The following is a 23,197-nucleotide window of genomic DNA, read 5'->3' as shown; positions in this document are numbered from 1 at the left end:
CTGACAGAGCTGGTGTAACTGAGTCAGGTTTGTAAGCCTCCTTGCTCACACACGCCTTTTCAGATCTGCCCAGAAATGTTCTATGGGATTGAGGTCAAGGCTTTGTGGTGGCCACTCCAATACCTTGACTTTGTTGTCCTTAAGTCATTTTGCCACAACTTTGGAAGTATGCTTGGGGTCATTGTCCATTTGGAAGATCCATTTGCAACCAAGCTTTAACTTTAACTTCAATATATCCACATAATTTTCCTGCCTCATGATGCCATCTATTTTGTGAAGAGCACCAGTCCCTCCTGCAGCAAAGAACCCAAACAACATGATGCTGCCACCCCCGTGCTTTACAGTTGGGATGGTGTTCTTTGGCTTGCAAGCCTCCCTTTTTCCTCCAACCATGACGATGGTCATTATGGCCAAACAGTTCAATTTTTGTTTCATCAGACCAGAGGACATTTCTCCAAAAAGTACAATCTTTGTCCCCATGTGCAGTTGCAAACCGTAGTCTGGCTTTTTAACGGCGGTTTTGGAGCAGTGGCTTCTTCCTTGCTGAGCGGCCTTTCAGGTTATGTCAATATAGGACTCATTTTACTGTGCATATAGATACTTTTGTACCGGTTTCCTCCAGCACCTTCACAAGGTCCTTTGCTGTTGTTCTGGGATGGATTTGCACTTTTCGCACCAAAGTACTTTCATCTCTAGGAGACAGAACGCGTCTCTTTCCTGGGTGGTATGACGGCTGCGTGGTCCCATGGTGTTTATACTTGCGTACTACTGTTTGTACAGATGAACGCGGTACCTTCAGGTGTTTGGAAATTGCTGCCAAGGATGAACCAGACTTCTGGAGGTATACAATTCTTTTTCTGAGGTCTTGGCTGATTTCTTTAGATTTTTTGGTGTGTTTGGACCATATTAATTTGTTGTTGATGTGGACATCAAGGAATTTGAAGCTCTCAACCTGCTCCACTACAGCCCCGTCGATGAGAATGGGGACGTGCTCGATGCTCCTTTTCCTGAAGTCCACAATCATCTAGCTCTGAATCTCTACTTTTTAAGTAAAAATCACAATTTCAAATTTTGCTACATAGGAGCGAATCGAGGCGGTCGGTCACATATCGTGCTGTCGTGTCTACTTCAGCACATCGTATGTACAGTACCAGTAAAAAGTTTGGACATGCCTACTCATTCAAGAGTTTTTCTTTATTTTTACTATTTTCTACATTGTAGAATAATAGTGAAGACATCAAAACTATGAAATAATACATATGGAATCATGTAGTAACCAAGAAAGTGTTAAGCAAATCAAAAAATATTTGAGATTCTTCAAAGCAGCCTCCCTTTGCCTTGATGACAGCTTTGCACACTCTGGCATTCTCTCAACCAGCTTCATGGGGTAGTCACCTGGAATGCATTTCAATTAACAGGTGTGCCTGTTTATTTCAAGTTAATGAGTTTGAGCCAATCAGTTGTGTTGTCACAAGATAGGGGTGGTATACAGAAGATAGCCCTATTTGGTAAAAGACCAAGTTCCTATTATGAAAAGAACAGCTCAAATAAGCAAAGAGAAACGACAGTCCCATTACTTTAAAACATGAAGGTCAGTCAATCTGGAGAATTTGAAGAACTTTGAAAGTTTCTTTAAGTGCAGTTGCAAAAACCATTAAACGCTATGATGAAACTGGCTCATGAGGCCCAGCACAGGAAAGGAAGACCCAGATGTACCTCTTCTGCAGAGGATAAATTCGTTAGAATAACTTCACCTTAGATTGCAGCCCAAATAAATGCTTCACAGAGTTCAAGTAACAGACACATTTTAACATCAACTGTTCAGAGGAGACCGCGTGAATCAGGCCTTCATGGTTGAATTACTGCATAGAAACCACTAGTAAAGGACACCAATAGGAAGAAGAGACTCGCTTGTGCCAAGAAACACAATCAATAGACATTAGACCGGTGGAACTCTGTCCTTTGGTCTGATGAGTTCAAATGTGAGATTTTTGGTTCCAACCGCCGTGTCTTTGTCAGACGCAGAGTAGGTGAACGGATGATCTCCGCATGTGTGGTTCCCGCCATGAAGTATGAAGGAGGTAGTGTGATCAAATCAAATCCAAGTTTATTTGTCACCTGCGCCGAATACAACAGGTGTAGTAGACCTTACAGTGAAATGCTTGCTTACAGGCTCTAACCAAAAGTGCGAAAAAATGGTATGTGGGTGTGTGTGTAGGTAAGTAAAGAAATAAAACAACAGTGAAAAGACATTTGAAAATAAGAGTAGCTAGTTAGTCAGGCTTATTGAGGGGAAGTAAAAGCAGACAAACCTTGCTGACTCTGACCATCGTACACACGCAGGCCAAAGAGAGGAGGCCTCTCGCTTCTCAGTAGAGTAACGTCCCCAGAGGTAAGATCCAGCTGGAAAACAGATGCGTTCATGTACTCCGTCCAGAAGATGGAGTTCCGGTAGTGAGAAATTCCAAACGGGTGGTTCAACTGTTTGCCGTTGAACACAACCTGGATGAGAAATCAGACACCAGTTATCAAAGAACACAACCTGTACACCAGTACTCAAAGACCTGAGATAGTAGAGGTAAGGCAATCCACAGAAATGGCAGAGATAAATATGGCAATTTTAGAAGACTATAATGGTGACATCCCAGCAGGCAAAGCTGGTTGAAATGACATCATTATCTGTCTGTAATGATATCATTTCAACCAGTTTTGCCCCTGGAATCCAGCTCCACTCACCTGTCTGCCAGTGCCATTGAGGTGAATCTTCTCTATGTGATCGTAGTAGGCATCACACCAGTACATGGTGCTGGTCCCATGGTCCAATGTGAGGCCGTTGGGCCACAGCATGTTAGACGTGACAAATATCCGTCTGTTAGAGCCATCCATCCACGCTTTTTCTATTCTTCCTATGCTGTCATTGACTTCATCTTCCTCCCAGTCCGTCCAGTACATCCAACTGAAATACACAAACAAAATACATTTCTTACAATTGAGTAAATATAAAAACTAACAATGAACCATACCAATCGGGGACTAAATCTGTTTTGCAAACATACAGTGCCTGAGAAATATTCATACCCCTTAACTTATTCCATATTTTGTTGTGGTACCGCCTGAATTTAAAAAAAAATATGTACAGTTGAAGTCGGAAGTTTACATACACTTGGAGTCATTAAAACTCGTTTTTCAACCACTCCACAAATTTATTGTTAACAAACTACAGTTTTGGCAAATCGGTTAGGACATCTACTTCATGCATGACACAAATAAGTTTTCCAACAATTGTTTACAGACAGATTATTTCACTTATAATTCACTGTATCACAATTCCAGTGGGTCCAGTTTACATACACTAAGTTGACTGTGCCTTTGAACAGCTTGGAAAATTCTAGAAAATTATGTCATTGCTTTAGAAGCTTCTGATAGGCTAATTGACATAATTAAAGGTCAATTGGAGGTGTACCTGTGGATGTATTTCAAGGCCCACCTTCAAACTCTGTGCCTATTTGCTTGATATTATGGGAAAATCAAAAGAAATCAGCCAAGACCTCAGAAAAAATTGTAGACCTCCACAAGCCTGGTTCATCCTTGGGAGCAATTTCCAAACGCCTGAAGGTACCACGTTCATCTGTACAAACAATAGTACGGAAGTATAAGCACCATGGGATCACGCAGCCGTCATACCGCTCAGGAAGGAGACGTGTTCTGTCTCCTAGAGATGAACGTACTTTGGTGCAAAAAGTGCAAATCAGTCCCAGAACAACAGCAAAGGTCCTTGTGAAGATGCTGGAGGAAACAAGTACAAAAGTATCTATATCCACAGTAAAACGACATAACCTGAAAGGCCACTCGGCAAGGAAGAAGCCACTGCTCCAAAACCGCCATAAAAAAGTCAGACTACCGTTTGCAGCTGCACATGGAGAAAAGTCCTCTGGTCTGATGAAACAAAAATAGAACTGTTTGGCCATAATGACCATCGTTATGTTTGGAGGAAAAAGGGGGAGGCTTGCAAGCCGAAGAACACCATCCCAACCATGAAGCACGGGGGTGGAAGCATCTTGTTTTGGGGGTGCTTTGCTTCAAAAAGGACGAGTGCACTTCACAAAATAGATGGCATCATGAGGGAGGAAAAATTATGTGGATATATTGAAGCAACATCTCAAGACATCAGGAAGTTAAATCTTGGTCGCAAATGGGTCTTCCAAATGAACAATGACCTCAAGCATACTTCCAAAGTTGTGGCAAAATGGCTTAAGGACAACAAAGTCAAGGTATTGGAGTGGCCATCACAAAGCTCTAACCTCAATCCCATAGAAAATGTGTGGGCAGAACTGAAAAAGCGTGTGTGAGCAAGGAGGCCTACAAACCTGACTCAGTTACACCAGCTCTGTCAGCAGGAATGGGCCAACTTATTGTCGGAAGCTTGTGGAAGGCTACCCGAAATGTTTGACCCAAGTTAAACAATTTAAAGGCAATGCTACCAAATACTAATTACGTTTTTGTAATTTTCTGATCCACTGGGAATGTGATGAAAGAAATAAAAGCTGAAATAAATCATTCTCTCTACTATTATTCTGACATTTCACATTCTTAAAATAAAGTGGCAATCCTAACTGACCAAAGGCAAGGAATTTTGCCTATGATTAAATGTCGGGAATTGTGAAAAACAGAGTTTAAATATATTTGGCTGAGGTGTATGTAAACTTCCGACTTCAACTGTATTTATTTCACCTTTATTTAACCAGGTAGTCTAGTTGAGAACAAGTTCTCATTTACAACTGCGACCTGGCCAAGATAAAGCAAAGCAGTGAGACACAAACAACAACACAGAGTTACACATGGAATAAACAAACATGTAGTCAACAATACTGTACAAAAAGTCTATATACAGTGTGTGCAAATGAGGTAGGATAAGGGAGGTAAGGCAATAAATAGGCCATAATGGCGAAATAATTACAATATAGCAATTAAACACTGGAGAGATAGATGTGCAGGTGGAGATACTGGGGTGCAAAGGAGCAAAATAAATAAAATAAATAACAGTATGGGGGATGAGGTTGTTGGATGGGCTAAATGCAGATGGGCTATGTACAGGTGCAGTGATCTGTGAGCTGCTCTGACAGCTGGTGCTTAAAGTTAGTGAGGGAGATATGAGTCTCCAGCTTCAGTGATTTTTGCAGTTCGTTCCAGTCATTGGCAGCAGAGAACTGGAAGGAAAGGCATCCAAAGGAGGAATTGGCTTTGGGGGTGACCAGTGAGATATACCTGCTGGAGCGCGTGCTACGGGTAGGTGCTGCTATCGTGACCAGTGAGCTGAGATAAGGCGCAAGTGGGTTTGGCGACGAATATGAAGCGAGGGCCAGCCAACGAGAGCATACAGGTCGCAGTGGTGGGTAGTATATGGGGCTTTGGTGACAAACCGATAGAATCCAACTGTTCCAACTGTTAGAATCACATTTGGCAGTGGTTACAGCTGTGAGTCTTTCTGGGTAAGTCTCTAAGAACTTTGCTCAGCTAGATTGAATAACATTGACACACTATTATTTTTTTAATTATTCAAGCTCTGTCAAGTTGGTTGTTGATCATTGCAAGACAGCCATTTTCAAGTCTTGCCATAGATGTTCAAGATGATTTAAGTCAAAAATGTTACGAGGCTACTCAGGAACATTCAACGTCATCTTGGTAAGCAACTAATTTGTCTCCCAGTGTCTGTTGGAAAGTAGACTGAACCAGGTTCTCCTCTAGGTTTTTGCCTGTGCTTAGCTCTATTCCGTTTCTTTTTATCCCAAAAAACTCCCTAGTCCATGCCTGATGACAAGCATATCCATAGCATGATGCAGCCACTACTATGCTTGAAAATATCAAGAGTGGTACTCAGTGATGTGTTGTGTTGGATTTGCCCCAAACATAACACTTTGTATTCAGGACATAAAGTACATCTCGTTGCCAAGTTTTTTGCAGTTTTACTTTAGTGCCTTTTGTTCAAACAGGGTGTTTGTTTCGGGAATATATTTATTCAGTACAGGCTTCATTCTTTTCACTCTGTCATTTAGGTTAGTTTTGTGGCGTAACTACAATGGTGTTGATCCATCCTCAGTGTTTTCTCCTATCACAGCCATTAAACTCTGTAACTGTTTTAAACTCACCAATGGCCTCGTGGTGAAACAGAGTTAGGAAGGACACCTGTATCTTTGTAGTGACTGGGTGTGTTGATACACCATGCAAAGTGTAATTAATAACTTAACCATGTTCAAAATGGGATTTTCAATGTATATAAACCTCCCTGGTCTTTGTGGTTGAATATGCTTGAATTCACTGCTCGACTGGAGTACCATACTGTTATGACGTTGGCCTGGGGGGTAGGTTTATGACAGTCATAAATACCTCTTCCCCCCTTTTTCCTCTCTCTACCCTACTGAGGTTACAGTAAAACCCTTGGTTAATATAGAGATTCTGGGAACATCAGAAGGTGGGGGGAAATTAACTATATTCCGGTAATGCGTCCAATTGAACATATCAAGCCAGAATATTCACATCCGACTTATTGAATATGATGTCAGTTCGGTTGTCATCTGAGACATTCTCATCAATGATAAGATGACAAACTCTACAGTTGAAAGTCTACACATCAGAGTTATCGGATTCACATGGAATTGTTGTTCAATTTAAATGTTTGAATATGAAATTATTCGTGATGGGATGAAATGTGATTTTAGCTTCTAAAATGTGAGATTTGGGTTTCATAAGACCGGGCTCTGCTCAATCAGTGGCCCACCCCTGTGAAGGGACATGGGCTATAAAACTTTTCAAACACGCCCTCCTCTCCCTTCCTATATAAACCCTTGACAACAATATAACTTCCTGTTCCGAGGATGTAGGACGACGGTCCTATGTCAGAATGGTTCAGATAATAACTACAGAACGAAGCCAACATCAGCGTGAGCTTTGGTTGCGAATGGTATGAACTTTGAACTCTTATTCACTACAGAAGTGATACCTCCTAGCCGTTGAGTTAGCAACAGCAGATGCAAACGAGGGTTAGGAAGGAACAGACAGAGTATCCCGTCTATCACCCAATGACGTTACTACAACGTATCCAATTGACAACCAGAGACATTTTTCAAAAGACTCGGTTGGGCAACACGGCCTTCCATCTACCACCAACCTACCGAAGCGCAGCTCAGAGTAAATATTTATTGCATTTTCAAATGGCCGGTAATTTAGAATGCATAAGATACTGTATTTACGATAGCACAGCTTCTTCCCTTTGTTCCTCAGTCTTCCCGCTCTTTCACTCAAACCCAGCCCTTTTCTTTTGTGTAACAAGCTGTCATACCTGTTCCGCCCGCTAGGGACGTTTTCCTTTATGACGTCATTTGTAATCAAGTTATGATTTAATTATGTGTATGTGTAATTCTGTGTCATTAGTTAGGTATTTAGTAGATAAATAATTAAACCCAATTTTGTATTGCTGATTCAATTTATGAGCCAGGGTTCGTGCAGATAACCAAGAATTTACAACTTTCAGATGAGACTGAATTAAGATGACGATTAATATTGACTGCTATTGATGTAAAATATTACTAGGTCTTTAAGAGTTTATTCAGGAAGATAACAGCTCTATAAATATTATTTTGTGGTGCCCGTCTCTCTAGTTAATTACATTTATAGCATGTCATATCACTTAATCCGGCATAGCCAAAGACACGACAATACTTATAATTGTATGTGTGGGGTACAGAGATGAGGTAGATATTAAAAAATCATGTTACACACTATTTTTGCACACAGAGTGAATCCATGCAATATATTAACATAACATGCAACTTATTAACATAACAAAGTGGTTAAAATAAATGCAAGACATTTCAGTTTTTCTTAATTTGTAAAAAGTTCTGAAAATATAATTCCCCTTTGACATTATGGGGTATTGAGTGCAGGCCAGTGACGACACAAAATCTCAAATTCAGGCTGTAACACAACAACATTTGGAAAAAGTCAAGGGTTGGGAATACTTTCTGAAAGCACTGGACATACAAAATTGAAGACACACCACATAAACATTGATCCAAACATACACAATTCACCATACACCACTTAATCTTTGAGTCCATCTTCATCCCCATATCAGAAACCAGGTCCTGCTTTGCATCATTATCTTTTCAGGGGTTTACTCAGCTATTCCCAATGGACTTGTGATATTTGAAAAGCGGTTAGGTCAATGATTTGACATGATCTAGTGGTCTCTAGTAACCATGCTTAAGGGATTTGTATCCTCTGAGTGTTACTGCTGGGCTGCACAGCCTTTTCTGTCTCATCAATGATGGAGTTGCCTGCTACATGTGCGGTACATAAAACAGAATGTGATAGAGGGCGAATCAAGCTCTCTCTGTCACTGCAAGTCATCTCCATGACCCAATGAATAATTCAACACACACACCACATCATTCACTCCTTGGCTAAAGCTCTGTAAAGCAATATCCAAAGCAAAAGTGTGTGTGTTTGTGCTTGTGTGCATGTTCAAAAGTGTGCGCACGCAAGAGAGACTGTGGTAGGGAAAGAAAAATAAAGAAAAATACAGTAAGTGATTGAGACAGTAAGTCGGCAAAGTTAATCCCTATCATGTTAACACAGACTGGAGTTGACATGCAGAGAGGGAAATATAGCTCGGAAGAACAGAGGAGGATCTGAAAAACCACACATTTCACCTGAGGAGACAATATCTGGTTCTGCTGATTGACGGGCCAATGGTCACTGACAACCCCAAACCACAATTTAATAAAGATGTGCCAACCCATCACTGAGAAGCTCAGTGGTTAAAGCGATTATTCCTCCGTTATGATAACAAAATAAATTAAACCCCCTGATGTAGGAGGAATCATGTTGTTGCAATAATGTAATGTGTGGTCGATGAGAACTGTGTGAGCTTGTTATCTGTGTCAGCCAATTGTGACACAATAAAACCTGTAGCTTATGTCCCGTTGAAACTGCTTCCGGCTGCTCACATCACGTGCACCTGTTGCTGAGGTGAGAGATAACAAGGGAAAGGAGCCTTGGCCTAGCCCAGCTAGCAATGAGGAATTTTCCCAGAAGCGGTCCTCTTCCGGGGGGCCAGAACTGATTGAATCGCCCGGAATTAGGTGTTGGACTTGGCCCGGAATCAAAATTACTGACTGCCCAGAATCAGCCCAAGTACGTCGTGCCGTTTTTGACTACCGGAATTCAGCTGACTTTGCCGGCATCCTACCAGAATAACCCCAGAAGCGGCCCGATGCAAATTTAAATAAATGTATACAAAATGTTCATTGTATTTTTTGATCACCGAAACGTTTTGAAAATATAGAAAACCAAATAATGAAATGTTAATTATATAAAGCAGCCAGGGTAATCATCTGCATCAGTAGCCGCAATCGAGAGTAGCCCCAATTGGGCCAGATAACTACCACCGGAATTGGCCCGAGCCCCAAGTAATACATTTGGTCCAGATAAGTCACACCGGATTCAGCCCGAGGACAAGTACATTAGAGTGTCTAGTTTTAGAAACAGACGCCTCACAAGTCCTCAACTGGCAGCTTCTTTAAATAGTATGCGCAAAACACCAGTCCCAACGTCAACAGTGAAGAGGCGACTCAGGGATGCTGGCCTTCTAGGCAGAGTTGCAAAGAGAAAACCATATTTCAGACTGGCCAATAAAAAGAAAAGATTAAGATGGGCAAAAGAACACGGACACTGGACAGAGGAACTCTGCCTTGAAGACCTATATCCCAGAGTCACCTCTTCACTGTTGACGTTGAGACTGGTGTTTTGTGGGTACTATTTAATGAAGCTGCCAGTTGAGGACTTGTGAGGCATCTGTTTCTCAAACTAGACACTCTAATGTACTTGTCCTCTTGCTCAGTTGTGCCACTCAGGAATGGCCTCCCACTCCTCTTTCTGTTCTGGTTAGAGCCAGTTTGTGCTGTTCTGTGAAGAGAGTAGTACACAGTGTTGTATGAGATCTTCAGTTTCTTGGCAATTTCTCGCATTGAATAGCCTTAATTTCTCAGAACAAGAATATACTGACAAGTTTCAGAAGAAAGTGCTTTGTTTCTGGCCTTTTTGAGACTGTAATCAAACCCACAAATGCTGATGCTCCAGATACTCAACTCGTCTAAAATTAGGCCACTTTTATTGCATCTTTAATCAGAACAACAGTTCTAATGATCAATTAGCCTTTTAAAATGATAAACTTGGATTAGCTAACACAACGTGCCATTGGAACACAGGAGTGATGGTTGCTGATAATGGGCCTCTGTACGACTATGTAGATATTCCCCCCCAAAAATCTGCCGTTTCCAAAAGGAAAAACCAAAAAGGCGAGGTGCAAAACTTAATTTAATGTGGTAAGATAATAACCTGTTTGTATTTTCTCTATAAACAATGACTTGACTTTTGCCTACTTTTGATATTACCCTAATAAAGTTCACAAACGTTTGTGAAAGTTTGCTGTGGTATGGCTATTATTTGGCTTATAAAGGCCTATAAAGGCAGTGAGCACCAGAGTTCCAAATTACTCCCGACAGTTGAACTTTAGGTAAGGAAGAATGTTTGAGGCCTACCAGTTACTACTTTAATCTAATAATATACTGCTAATCTTTATTAAAAAAATATTCTGATGGAAAATTAACAAATTAGTCTCCTTCTATATGCCTATATCTGTATAGCAGTAGCAGCCCATCTGACAAGTAGCCTACAAAGAAATACATGTCAGTGTCGGGAACATGGCGCTCTATCTTTCTCTCGGTTGCTCTAGTGCTAGGCTTAAGCTTCTCTTCCTATATATTTACATTTTAAATATTAATATTATACAGTGGTCCTGTCACGATCGTCGTATGGAGGGGAACAAAGCACAGCGTGGTGTGAATACATTCTTCTTTATTAAATGAAGAACACTTAAACAAAAACAACCAAACGAATAAGACGACCGTGACCGCTATATAAACAATGTGCTAACGTGCAACATAACATAGACAATAACCCACGAAATACCCAAAGAAGATGGCTGCCTAAATATGGTTCCCAATCAGAGACAACAATAAACACCTGCCTCTAATTGAGAACCAATCTAGGCAACATAGACCTACATAAACACCTAGATGGAAACAACCCCATAAATCTACAATAGACAGTACAAACACCCTAGATGAGACAAAAACACACATATCACCCATGTCACACCCTGACCTAACCAAAATAATAAAGAAAACAAAGAATACTAAGGTCAGGGCGTGACAGGTCCACCTAGGCCTATAGGCCTACAGTATGCATGCAATGCCCTGAGGCATTTAGTGCTCAAATCTCTGACAGCTGAACCAGTGAGGTGGACAATTATTGTTTTAGGGAAGCAAAAACTATTGAAACAATAGACTATAAAGTTTTGAATATGCTACACATCGAAACACAACAAATATTTTTTTTGTTATTTGTTATAGGCAGTTTTTAAGGACATGTAACTGTGGATCATTTGGTCAATATCACTTGATTATTGAGGGAGTTGGCAGCGCCCGGTCGGGGTTTCTTTCTCTTTCTACTCTCGGATCTGAACAGGTCTCTCAGGTCCAAACCAGCACGGGTCTGTTTGGGTCTTTTTTTCAGAACGAGTCTGATTCTCTTCGGGTACATTCTGAACAGGTCAAAAAATACAATAATATATGCATATTGGGTCAAGTAAGAAAGCCACGTATCCATTTCAGAATGGTCCAACTTTTTTGACCAGTGAAGACATCTAATGTGCAGTAGCTGGCTATTTCTGAGAAGGAAATAGCATGTCAAGGCCACCTAACTAAAACCATTTTAAATGTGAACTTCAATGGGGTAACGCCAGAGTTGGGATGTCCCAAGGATTCCGGATAGCATGCACCCTCCCAGAATGGGTCCAGATAGACCCTGTGCTTTATGTGCTTTTCTACTGTAACACCCAAAGACACTAATATCCCTGACCCTTTTCTCATGCGTTTGTTTCTTTTTTTAAAACCAGCATCACATGAGCTGTGCATATTCTCTTTTCTGCAAACAATCCCTGAATAGATATGTGAAAACACAACTCATACTTTCAACCATATTGTCCTTTGACATCAGGGCATTTGTGAAACTGTTGTTGTATTATACAGGTGTTGTATGATTTGGCCCTGTGAGCTCACCTGTTGAGGGGATCCACTACAATGGCTCGGGGGTGAGACATGTCCCCCTCCAGAAGAGTCTTCCTGGTTTGAGAGGCCCTCTCCAGTCTGGCCACACTGATAGTCTTCCTGTAGCCATCATTGGTCCAGTAGAGGTTATTACCAATCCAGTCCACAGAGATCCCCTCAACATTGTCCAGGTCTGCAAGGTGATGGAACACCAATGTTATTGTTATCTGCCCCTGACATGACGTTCTTTTTTTTCTCAACTGTAAACGGATCCTTTAGAAAGTCTATTAACTGATGCATACAGACAGCGCAACGTTGTTATCATTTTGATGACTAATACCATTCACAGAGATGTATAGCTAAGAAAAATCAATCAAAGTGTTCCTTTAGTCAAGGAGACAGGAGTAAACATGCTTCATATAAAGCAGGGATGGGAAACTTTGATCGGGGTGGGGTCCACAAAAAATCAGAACTCATGATGGGCCGCTGTGGCTCGCGGGTCTGCGTAACCACATCCATACCCACACATACAGTCAGATTCAGGCCCTAGCCTTTTGGGGGCCCTAGGTACAATTTTCTTGGGGGGGAGTTTTAGAGTTCCTTTCCTGCGATTCTACACATTTTGCCATAGGGTGGAGAGAAATGTTTAGATAGCTGGCTAAACTAACTTACCTATATAAAAAATGTTAGCTGACATGGGCTAATTGAGTGACTGTCACTGACGGAAGGAAGCAAAAGGGGGATACCTAGTCAGTTGTACAACTGAATGCATTCAACTGAAATGTGTCTCCTGCATTTAACCCAATCCCTCTGAATCAGAGAGGTGCGGGGGGCTGCCATAATCGACATCCACATAACAAGAAAAAAACTGCTGATGCACAACTACATTTCGAAATTGCACCTCGTGTATTATATTATTCCTAATTGATCCTTGGGCCTACAAAAGTGTGGCCCATCCCTGATATAAAGTATAATCAAAAATAAACCCACCATCTTTGAGTACCGTTTCCCGGCTGTTCCCATCTATTTTCTGCCGGCCTATGAGGAAACTGGTGGTGTCAGCGAAGTAGATTTGTCCTGACTCTGTGTGGTAGTCGATGGCTCTGGGGTTGACCAGGTCCTCGATCGGGACCATGTGCTCATCACTGGACTTCACATTCATGTCCAGGCCTCGGATGACCCCTGGCCGACCTTTACCATAGAACAGGAAGAGGTCGTTTTTGGGTTCTAGAATGCAAAAAAAGAGAAGGGTTCTTTACTCTTTACTCTACTTATTGTCAGTTAATTGGTGTAATTCTTCAATGCTGCTGATCTCAGAATTAAAGCCTCTAACATTCCACGTTGTCCTAATCTGAGACGGCCAGGCTCATCTATTCTCCTTGATGGGAGAAGTAATCAGTGCTAATGACTGTGTCACCTTCAATCACATTTATGTTGCAAACTGGCATTGCAGTGAGAGGGAGAAAATGGCTAAAGAACACTGAGAAAGCAGTAGTCTTGTGAGCCATAATCAGTGTTTTTGCGCGAGCTAGCTTGGCCTGAAATAACTATATGAAAGTCAGGCGAGAGACTAAAAAGCGAATGTTAACTTCTAATGCACAGACATGAACATTATCTCATTTGAAAGGCAAAACTGAGGTAGCTCCACCCAGCACCAGTCACTCTGGGGGTTCTGGGTGGGACCCTAGGGATCCTCCAGGGCTACAAAGAAAGAACCAGACCTCTCCTCACTCTGCCTCTACCCAGGAGACCATACTGCCGTGTGTAAGACAGACCACACATGTATCACTTCAATTTATCATCCTGTGAGGGAGAGTCAGGCTACCCCAAGAGACAATTAAGCATTGTATGAGACCCAGATCACAAACCCCATGACTGGCTGCGATGCGGTAAGAAGAAGCACAACCATTTAGCACTGAATCTCATTAGGCTAAGGGAAGAGAGAGCCGGTGTCATCAGAATATCTAGCAAAGAGGTATAAATCAAATGTGTCACGGAGGGAGAACGCGGCAAGGCGCTCCGCTACGCCCGATCGAAATACGGTGGACCCCTGATTGTGTGATCAATTTGATCTTCTGCTTTTATTGTCAACTACAACATGTCCATGGATTGATCATCAAGCTAACAAATGCAGACGATCTTAAAACTCCATTATGGCCATAATGAATCACGACTACTGACAGGTCAATAGTGGGACATCATTTTCAAATGGGCAAGTCTCAAACAGCGTTTGTCTTCATCACTGTCTATCTGACTATCTGAGGCAGTGCGATATACATGGTACATGTAGAAGAGATCCTCACTAGTGTCAACAGAAAGACCTATACAGTATGCATGACACACATCCTGAAATATCTGAGATACTGTATGTAGACAGAAACACTGATGGCAATACAAAATAGGTGTTAAAGTGATAGGACACACTTTTTTAGTTTGAGGGAACTAAATTTCATCCTTCGTACCTTGTTTTTATACAGTGCTTTCAGGAATATAGGCTATGTTAATAACATAATGGGATGAGGGACAGATGTGACACTGACTTTTGCAGTATTGTCCGTCGCTCCCCATACTGAAGCCTGTCCGACATCGACAGGTCCTGGACTTGTAGCTACCGCTCAGCAGACAGATGTGGGAGCATCCACCTGGCTTTCCATACAGGTCCGTCTCACACGCGTGACTCCTAACTAGAGGATGGGAGGAGTAGGGAAGTCCATTAGCGACTCATCAAATATAACTGCAACACGATGGTTTGACCATACATTAAGTGAAGCAGAAAACTCTCAGATTCACAAAACATTTGTCACATGTAGGCTACAGATACATTTGACACCAGCAAATTTGATGCAGAAATCACTGAGCTTGTGCGTCACAAGCACTGCACATTTGACACCAGCAAGCAAGCACATTTAGTACCCTGACAAACATGTCCTTTACCTTTTGGCTGAGTGAGTCTGTGGTAAACACGAATTGCTCCTCTGGAACTCCCCAGGCTGGTTAGTGTCCTGGGTTCTGTGGTGTTAAACCGATGGATCTTGAAGATGTCCATGGTATTCCCAATGGAGGGGTCAGAATGAGTGGCATACAGGTAGTTCTCAAAGACAGCTAATCCATGGATGTAGGACACCTGAAACAGAGTAGAACAATACATTGACATGCAACATAAAAAAAAATGAAACCCCGCAAAATAAAAACTTGTATTACACAAAACAACTCTGTGAGCTCCAGGATCTAAGACATGAGAGAACATGTGTGTGTGTTTGTGTATTCCCCAACCTACACAGGGTCATGAAGTGGGCATAACCCTCTGGGAGCATAATATTAATGATAATAATAAAAATAGGGTGGGTGCTTAAACACTTAGTGTTCAAAACATTACGAACACCTTCCTAATATTGAGTTGCACTCCCCACTTTTGCCCTCAGAACAGCCGCAATTAGTCAGGGCATGTACTATACAAGGTGTTGAAAGCGTTCCACAGGGATGCTGGCCCATGTTGACTTACAATGATTCCCACAATTGTGTCAAGTTGGATGGATGTCCTTTTGGTGGTGGACCGGTATTGATACACACAGGAAACTGTTGATCTTGAAAAACCCAGCAGCATTGCAGTTCTGGCACCTTCTACCATACCCCGTTCTAAGGCACTTAAAAATGTTGTCATGCCCATTAACCCTCTGAATAGCAACAGATTTTTACCTTGTCAGTTTAGGGATTCGATCTTGCAACCTTCTGGTTACTAGTCCAAAGCTTTAACCACTAGGCTACCTGCTGCACCAATATACATATAATTGGTACCATTGGAAAGAAAACTATTTGAAGTTTGTAGAAATTGTAAAATAGTGTAGGAGAATATAACACAATAGATATGGTAGGAGAAAATCAAAAGAAAAACCAACCAGATGTATTTTTGAGAGACCATCCTCTTAGAAATAAAAGGGTAAAGTCAAATTGAAAATTAGCTCCCTGAATGCAATTCCTATGTCTTCCACAGGGTGTCAGTAATCTATGCTCAAGGTTTCAGGCTTATGACTTAAAAAACTAATAAAAAATATCAGTTTTAGCAAAAGGACACAGTCTTGGTGTTTCGTGTTTATGCGCACCATGAAGACAGTCCCCTACTGCTAAAATCAGTTTCCTATTGAACATACTTCTTTCCGTAAGAAATATTATAGTTTGATTACATTTTAGGGTATCTGAGGAGTAAATAGAAACTTATTTTGACTTGTTGAAACAAAGTGTAGGGGTAGATTTTTGGATTCCTTTCTCTGCATGATGAACGAGTGGGTTACTCAAATCGATAGCGCCAACTAAACTGACTTTTTGGGATATAAAGAAGGATTTTATCTAACAAAACGACACTATATGTTATAGCTGGGACCTTTTGGATGACAAGGCAGAAGAAGATTTTCAAAAAGTAAGTGAATATTTAATTGTTATTTGTGAATGTATGAAACCTATGCCAGTGAAAAAATATTTTGATGTGGGGTGTTTTTGCTGTAATGTTTTCGCTGTAATAGCTCCTGTAAATCGGACAGTGAAGTTAGATTAACAAGAATTTAAGCTTTCAGACAATATAAGACACGTATATAAATGTTTAAAAGCCATAGTATTTATGAATATTTATTTGAACTGCGCACCCTCCAGTTTCACCGAAGGTCCCGCTAGCGCTTGAAGTCGATTTAACAAGTGACATCAAGAAGGGATCCTAGCTTTCACCTAGATTCACCTGATCAATCTATGTCATGGAAAGAGGTTAATGTTCTAAATGTTTTGTACACTCAGTGTATATGTCGAATTTCACACATATAGAGTGCCTTCGGAAAGTATTCAGACCCCTTGACTTTTTCCATATTTTTTTTTTACATTACAGCCTTATTCTAAAATGGCTTAAATACTTTTTGGGATGACAAAGCGGGAAAAAAACAGTATTTTAGAAAATGTAAATTAATAAAAAATAAAAAACAGAAAAACCTTATTTACATAAGTATTCAGACCCTTTGCTATGACACTCGAAATTGAGCTAAGCTGCATCCTGTTTCCATTGATCATGCTTGAGATGTTTCTACAACTTGATTGGAGTCCACCTGTGGTAAATTCAATTGATTGGACATGATTTGGAAAGGCACACACCTGTCTATATAAGGTCCCTCAGTTGACAGTGCATGTCAGAGCAAAAACCATGCCCGGAGGTCTAAGTAATTGCCTGTAGAGCTCTGAGACATGATTGTGTCAAGACACAGATCTGGGGAAGGGTACAAAAACATTAAGGCAGCAACGAAGGTCCCCAAGAACACAGTGGCCTCCATCATTCTTCAATCGAAGAAGTTTGTAACACACCAAGACTATTCCTAGAGCTGTCTGCCCGGCCACACTAAGCAATCGGGGGAGAAGGGAGTTGACCAAGAACCCAATGGTCAATCTGGAACCCAATGGTCAAGCTCTAGAGTTCCTCTGAGGAGAAGGGAGAACCTTCCAGAAGGACAACCATCTCTGCAGCACTCCACCAATCAGGCCTTTATGGTGGAGTGGCCAGACAGAAGCCAGTAAAGAAAGTAAAAGGCACATGATGGCCCTCTTGGAATTTAACAAAAGGACCCCAAAGACTCGCAGACCATGAAAAAAGAGATGAAAGCAAGATTGAACTCTTTGGCCTGAATGCCAAGTGCCACGTCTGGAGGAAACCTGGCACCATCACTACGGTGAAGCATCATGCTGTGGGGATGTTCTTCAGCGGCAGGGAGTGGGAGACTAGTCAGGATCGAGGCAAAGATGAACGTAGGAAAGTACAGAGAGATGCTTGATGAAAACCTGCTCCAGAGCGATCAGGCCCTCAGACTGGGGCGAAGGTTCACCTTCCAACAGGACAACGACCCAAAGCACACAGCCAAGAGAACACAGGAGTGGATTCGGGATGAGTCTCTGAATGTCCTTGAATGGCCCAGCCAGAGCCCGGACATGATCCCGATTGAACAACTCTGGAGAGACCTGAAAATAGCTGTCCAGCATCACTCCCCAACCAACCTGACAAAGCTTGAGAGGATGTGCAGAGAAAAATAGGAGAAACTCCCCAAATACAGGTGTGCCAAGCTTGTAGCGTCATACCCAAGAAGACTCGCTGTTGTAATCACTGCCAGAGGCGCTTCAACAATGTAATGAGTAAAGGGTATGAATACTTATGTTTTTCTATTTTAATACATTTGCAAACATTTCTAAAAAAATCTTTTTGCTTTGTCATTATGGGGTGTTGTGTGTGGGTTGACGAGGGGAAAAAACAATTTAATCAATTTTAGAACAAGTCTGTGAGGTAACAAAATGTGGAAAAAGTCAAACTGTTGGAATACTTTCCGAAAGCACTGTACAAAATCGTATCCAATCCATTTGTATTGGTCACATACACATGGTTAGCAGATGTTAATACGAGTGTAACGAAATGCTTATGCTTCTAGTTCCGACAGTGCAGTAATATCTAACAAGTAATCTAACACATTCACAACGACTACCTTATACACACAAATGTAAAGGGACGAATAAGAAGAACTTTCCACCTTCTCCACTATGGTCCCGTCGATGTGGATGGAGGGGTACTCCTTCTGCTGTTTCCTGAAGCCCGGGGGGCCCTCACCTCCTCCCTGTAGGCCGGCTCATCATTGTTGGTAATCATGCCTACCACTATAGTGTTGTCTGCAAACTTGATGATTGAGATGGAGGCGTGTATGGCCACGCAGTTGTGGGTGAACAGGGAGTACAGGAGAGGGCTGAGAAAGCACCCTTGTGGGGCCCCAGTGTTGAGGATCAGCGGGGTGGAGATGTTGTTTCCTACCTTCACCACCTGGGGGCGGCCCGTCAGAAAGTCCAGGACACAATTGCACAGGGCGGGGTCGAGACCCAGGGTTTCTAGTTAGGGAAGGTTTTAATACAACATCTCCGATGCACTTGCTAATAAACTCGCACACCGACTCTGCGTATACGTCAATGTTATTGCTTGAGGCTACCCGGAACATATCCCAGTCCATGTGATCGAAGAAATCTTGAAGAGTGGAATCAGATTGGTCAGACCAGCGTTGGATAGACCTGAGCATGGGCGTTTCCTGTTTTAGTTTCTGTCTATAGGATGGGAGCAACAAAATGGAGTCATGGTCCGATTTGCCAAAGGGAGGGTGGGGGAGGGCTTTGTATGTATCGGGGAAGTTAGAGTAGCAATGGTCCAGAATGCTACCAGCTCGAGTCGCGCATTTGATATGCTGATAGAATTTAGGAAGCTTTGTTCTCAGATTAGCTTTGTTAAAATCCCCAGCTACAATAAATGCAGCCTCAGGATATATGGTTTCCAGTTTACATAGTCCAGTGAAGTTCTTTCAGGGCCGTCAAGGTATCTACTTGGCGGGGATATACACGGCTGTGAATATAATCGAAGAGAAATCTCTTGGGAGACAATGCGGTCGGCATTTGATTGTAAGGAATTTTAAGTCAGCTGAACAAAAGGACTTGAGTTCCTATATGTTGTTATGATTACACCATGAGTCGTTAATCATAAGGCATAAACCCCTACCCTCCTTCTTACCAGAGAGATGTTTGTTTCTGTTAGTGCAATGCATGAAGAAACCGGGTGGCTGTACCAACTGAAAACATATCTCGAGTGAGCGTTGTTTCGGTGAAACAGAGAATGTTACAATCTCTGACGTCTCTCTGTAAGACAACTCGTGCCCTGATTTCGTCCAACTTGTTGTCTAGAGATTGGACATTGGCGAGTAATATGCTCGGAAGCGGTGGATGGTGTGCTCGCCTTCTAAGTCTGACCAGTAGGCCGCTCCGTCTGCCTCTCCTGCGACGACCGAGTTGTTTTGGGTCGGCCTCTGGGATTAGATCCCATGTCCAGGGTGGAGGTCTGATCAAAGGATCCGCTTCGGGAAAGTCGTATTCCTGGTCGTAATGTTGTTAACTTGACGTCGTTTTTATATCCAATAGTTCTTCCCGCCTGTATGTAATAACACTTGAGATTTTCTTGGCTAACAATGTAAGAAATTATACATAAAAATACATTACTATACATTACTGCATACTTTACTAAGGACCTGAAGCTAGGCAACCATCTCTGTGGGTGCCATCTTGCTTGTCATATTCGTCCTCTACAAGTGTGTTTTAATACGTATTTGTGAATTGGAAATTCGTTTTTTTGCATATCGCAACTCCCGTGAGACACCATCGGAAATGGAGTGTGGGGTCACAGCCAGGATCTGCTATCATCAATGACAAACCCTTAAGGAATTAGGGTTAAATGCCTTTCTCCAGAGCACAGACAGATTTTTCACCTTGTCGCCTTGCCCTCCACGCTACACTTACTATGTCGAAACCCTCCATGTGCGCACACACGCACATGCACGCGCACGCGCGCACACACACACACACACACACACACCACACACACACACACACACACACACACACACACACACACACACACACACACACACACACACACACACACACACACACACACACACACACACACACACACACACAGGACAGGGTTGGGTGAGTAGTGTTCACAGGAAGTGAGCCTAAACCCACTGGGCCTCACCTTAACCCTGGGGCGGAAAAACATGTGGCACAAGAAAAACAACAACCAGGAAACTAGTGAACCATCATGTTTTTAGGAACACAGTTTGCTTCTAATATTAATATCAGCCAGTCTATTTCAAGGCTGTGTAATTTTTGGAATTCACAAAGTTTTTGGTAATACTAATGGTATTCACTAAGTTTATGGTTTATATTTAGGATAATGTTTTTTTTCTCCATTATTTCAAACATTTTACATGTGAAGGCCACAAGCAGGACCAGAGATAATTACAGACATTTGTGATAATCTGAAATGCCCAAAAGGGCCACAAGATGTCTTGTGATAGATAACATAAAATCCTTCAAAATTCTGGTAGTCTTTTGGTAAACTTTGAAAGTTTCCAGTAATATACCCTCCCTTTGCAACCCTATTTATGACTCAACCTGCATGCTGTATTGTATTTTTTGTATTGGGTTGAACCCTGGGGTGTATGAGCTGAAATCTAAATGGAATAAAAAGAAAATGGATTTAGAAGCAAGACTACATCTTCTGCCAGTAGAAAAAGTTAAATATGTCTTTCATTTGTTATGGAGATGATATGCAGAGGTCTGCTGAGGCCACACATTTACGAACAGAAAGAGGCATCATTATCCTAAGAACACCTGCACACACAATAAGGTGTATTTCATATGCCTTGGCCTCTTTCTTTCCCTCCATCATTATAGCCTACAATATGAGTCTCCCTCACACTACAGCAGGTCGCTTTCAAGGAGCCTCCTTTTGAATAATAATATTCCCTAATTAGACCTATCCTTCTCCAAAGTGTAGTACTGTAAGAAGGACCAAGGACTAAGGATAATTTGTAAGCGACCTCATCTCACATCCTCTAACTCATCCACATTAATGAATATCCACCAACACAGCGATAGCTTATGCAGTATCCCAGTGAAATCCATATTCAAGCCATATCAAACCTTTTGTCTGCAACCCAAATGGCACCCTATCCTTATATAGTGCATTACTTTTGAACAGGGCCTATAGGGTTCTGGTCAAAAGTAGTGCACTACTGTATATAGGGAATATGGTGCCATTTGGGATGCATACCTTGTCTCTACTCTACAGTAACTGTCACGCCCTGATCTGTTTCACCTGTCTTTGTGCTTGTCTCCACCCCCTCCAGGTGTCGCTCATCATCCCTGGTGTATTTATATCTGTGTTTTCTGTCTCTCTGTGCCGGTTTGTCTAGTTTGCCAAGTCAACCAGCATCTCCTAACTCCTATTTTTCCCAATCTCTGTTTTTCATAGTCCTCGTGGTTTTGACCCTTGTCTGTCCTGACACTGAATCCGCCTGCCTGACCATTCTTCCTGCCCTGACCTTGAGCCTGCCTAATGCCTTATTCTGTGTTGACTCATACCTGGTTACTGAACCCCTGCCTGTCCTGACCTCAAGACTGTTTAATGCCCTGTACTCTTTTGGACTCTGACCTGGTTTATGAACGGTCGCCTGTACCCGACCTGCCTAGTGCCTACCCCTTGTGTTATAATAAATATCAGACCTGAACCATCAGCCTGCTGTGTCTCGCCTTGTGCCCTTATAGCAACATGGGCAAGATAAAAAATCATACAGTAGCTAGAAGAAAGGAATAATCAGTTGCCCTGAAATGCCCTCCCAACTAAGTCTAGTTTTAGAAAGATGTTACTGTAGTTGTCTGTCTGTATAAAGGAAGGTTTGATATCAGTTTTGTGGGATTTGAACCCACAAGCTTGGTTTGGTAGCACCATGCTTTTAACCACTGAGCCACAAATTGGACAAACACATTTCAGATTGTATCCTCACATTATCCATATAAACATCCACAGACTAATATATGTGGTATGTAAGCTGTAAACTCAAGAAGACAATCATCAGAAGCAGAGCTCAGCTCAGCAACAACAGAATGAAGCTTGACACTCACTTGACTCCGCTGGATGACTGCATGCCTGTTCTTCCCATTGTAATCCACTACTTCAATGTAATCCAAGTAGGAGTCTGCCCAGTACACCAGCTTCTTGACCAAGTCTAGGGCCACGGCTGTGGGTTGCTCTGTCTTGTAATCCACCAGTCTGGTTCGGTTGGTGCCGTCCATGTGGCACCGCTCCACCTTGGCTACGTTCCCATAGTCAGTGAAGAACAGCATCCTGTATGGAGTTGATATAGACATTTGTATAAATATGCCACTTAGCAGATGCTTATATTTAAATTGACTTACAGTAGAGTGAGTGAATACATAGTTAGCATAGTAGGGGTATGTGATGCCTGCAGGACTTGAACCCGTAACCTTTGCGTTGCTAGTGCCACACTCTAACCAATTGAACACAGGTTCCAGGAAGAGAAATAACAGTAAATATATGCTTAACATAAGCACATTAGATAGCCCTTTAGTGTAAATCATTGTTGAGGATTTCTGAATACTGTATTCTGCCTTTTCCTGTC

The 23,197-nt window shown here is 42.0% G+C and overlaps 1 protein-coding gene across 1 annotated transcript in view; it reads right to left on the bottom strand.

Annotated features, from left to right (window-relative positions):
• The window catches only part of LOC110504354 (low-density lipoprotein receptor-related protein 1B), a 422,565-nt gene that overhangs the window by 193,488 nt on the left and 205,880 nt on the right, over positions 1-23,197 (bottom strand). Inside the window, exons 8-14 of the mRNA XM_036965026.2 lie at positions 22,680-22,902; positions 15,102-15,291; positions 14,708-14,851; positions 13,158-13,394; positions 12,180-12,360; positions 2,737-2,956; positions 2,313-2,502 (exon numbers count right to left, since the gene is read on the bottom strand). Of these exons, the coding sequence (XP_036820921.2) occupies positions 2,313-2,502; positions 2,737-2,956; positions 12,180-12,360; positions 13,158-13,394; positions 14,708-14,851; positions 15,102-15,291; positions 22,680-22,902 (1,385 nt within the window). The remainder of the gene's footprint in view (positions 1-2,312; positions 2,503-2,736; positions 2,957-12,179; positions 12,361-13,157; positions 13,395-14,707; positions 14,852-15,101; positions 15,292-22,679; positions 22,903-23,197) is intronic.

This window comes from Oncorhynchus mykiss, chromosome 3 (assembly GCF_057628025.1).
Source record: "Oncorhynchus mykiss isolate SJ-2025 chromosome 3, ASM5762802v1, whole genome shotgun sequence".
Taxonomy (NCBI): domain Eukaryota; kingdom Metazoa; phylum Chordata; class Actinopteri; order Salmoniformes; family Salmonidae; genus Oncorhynchus; species Oncorhynchus mykiss.
The sequence above is the reverse complement of the archived record's forward strand: the minus strand, read 5'-3'. Positions and strand labels throughout refer to the sequence as shown.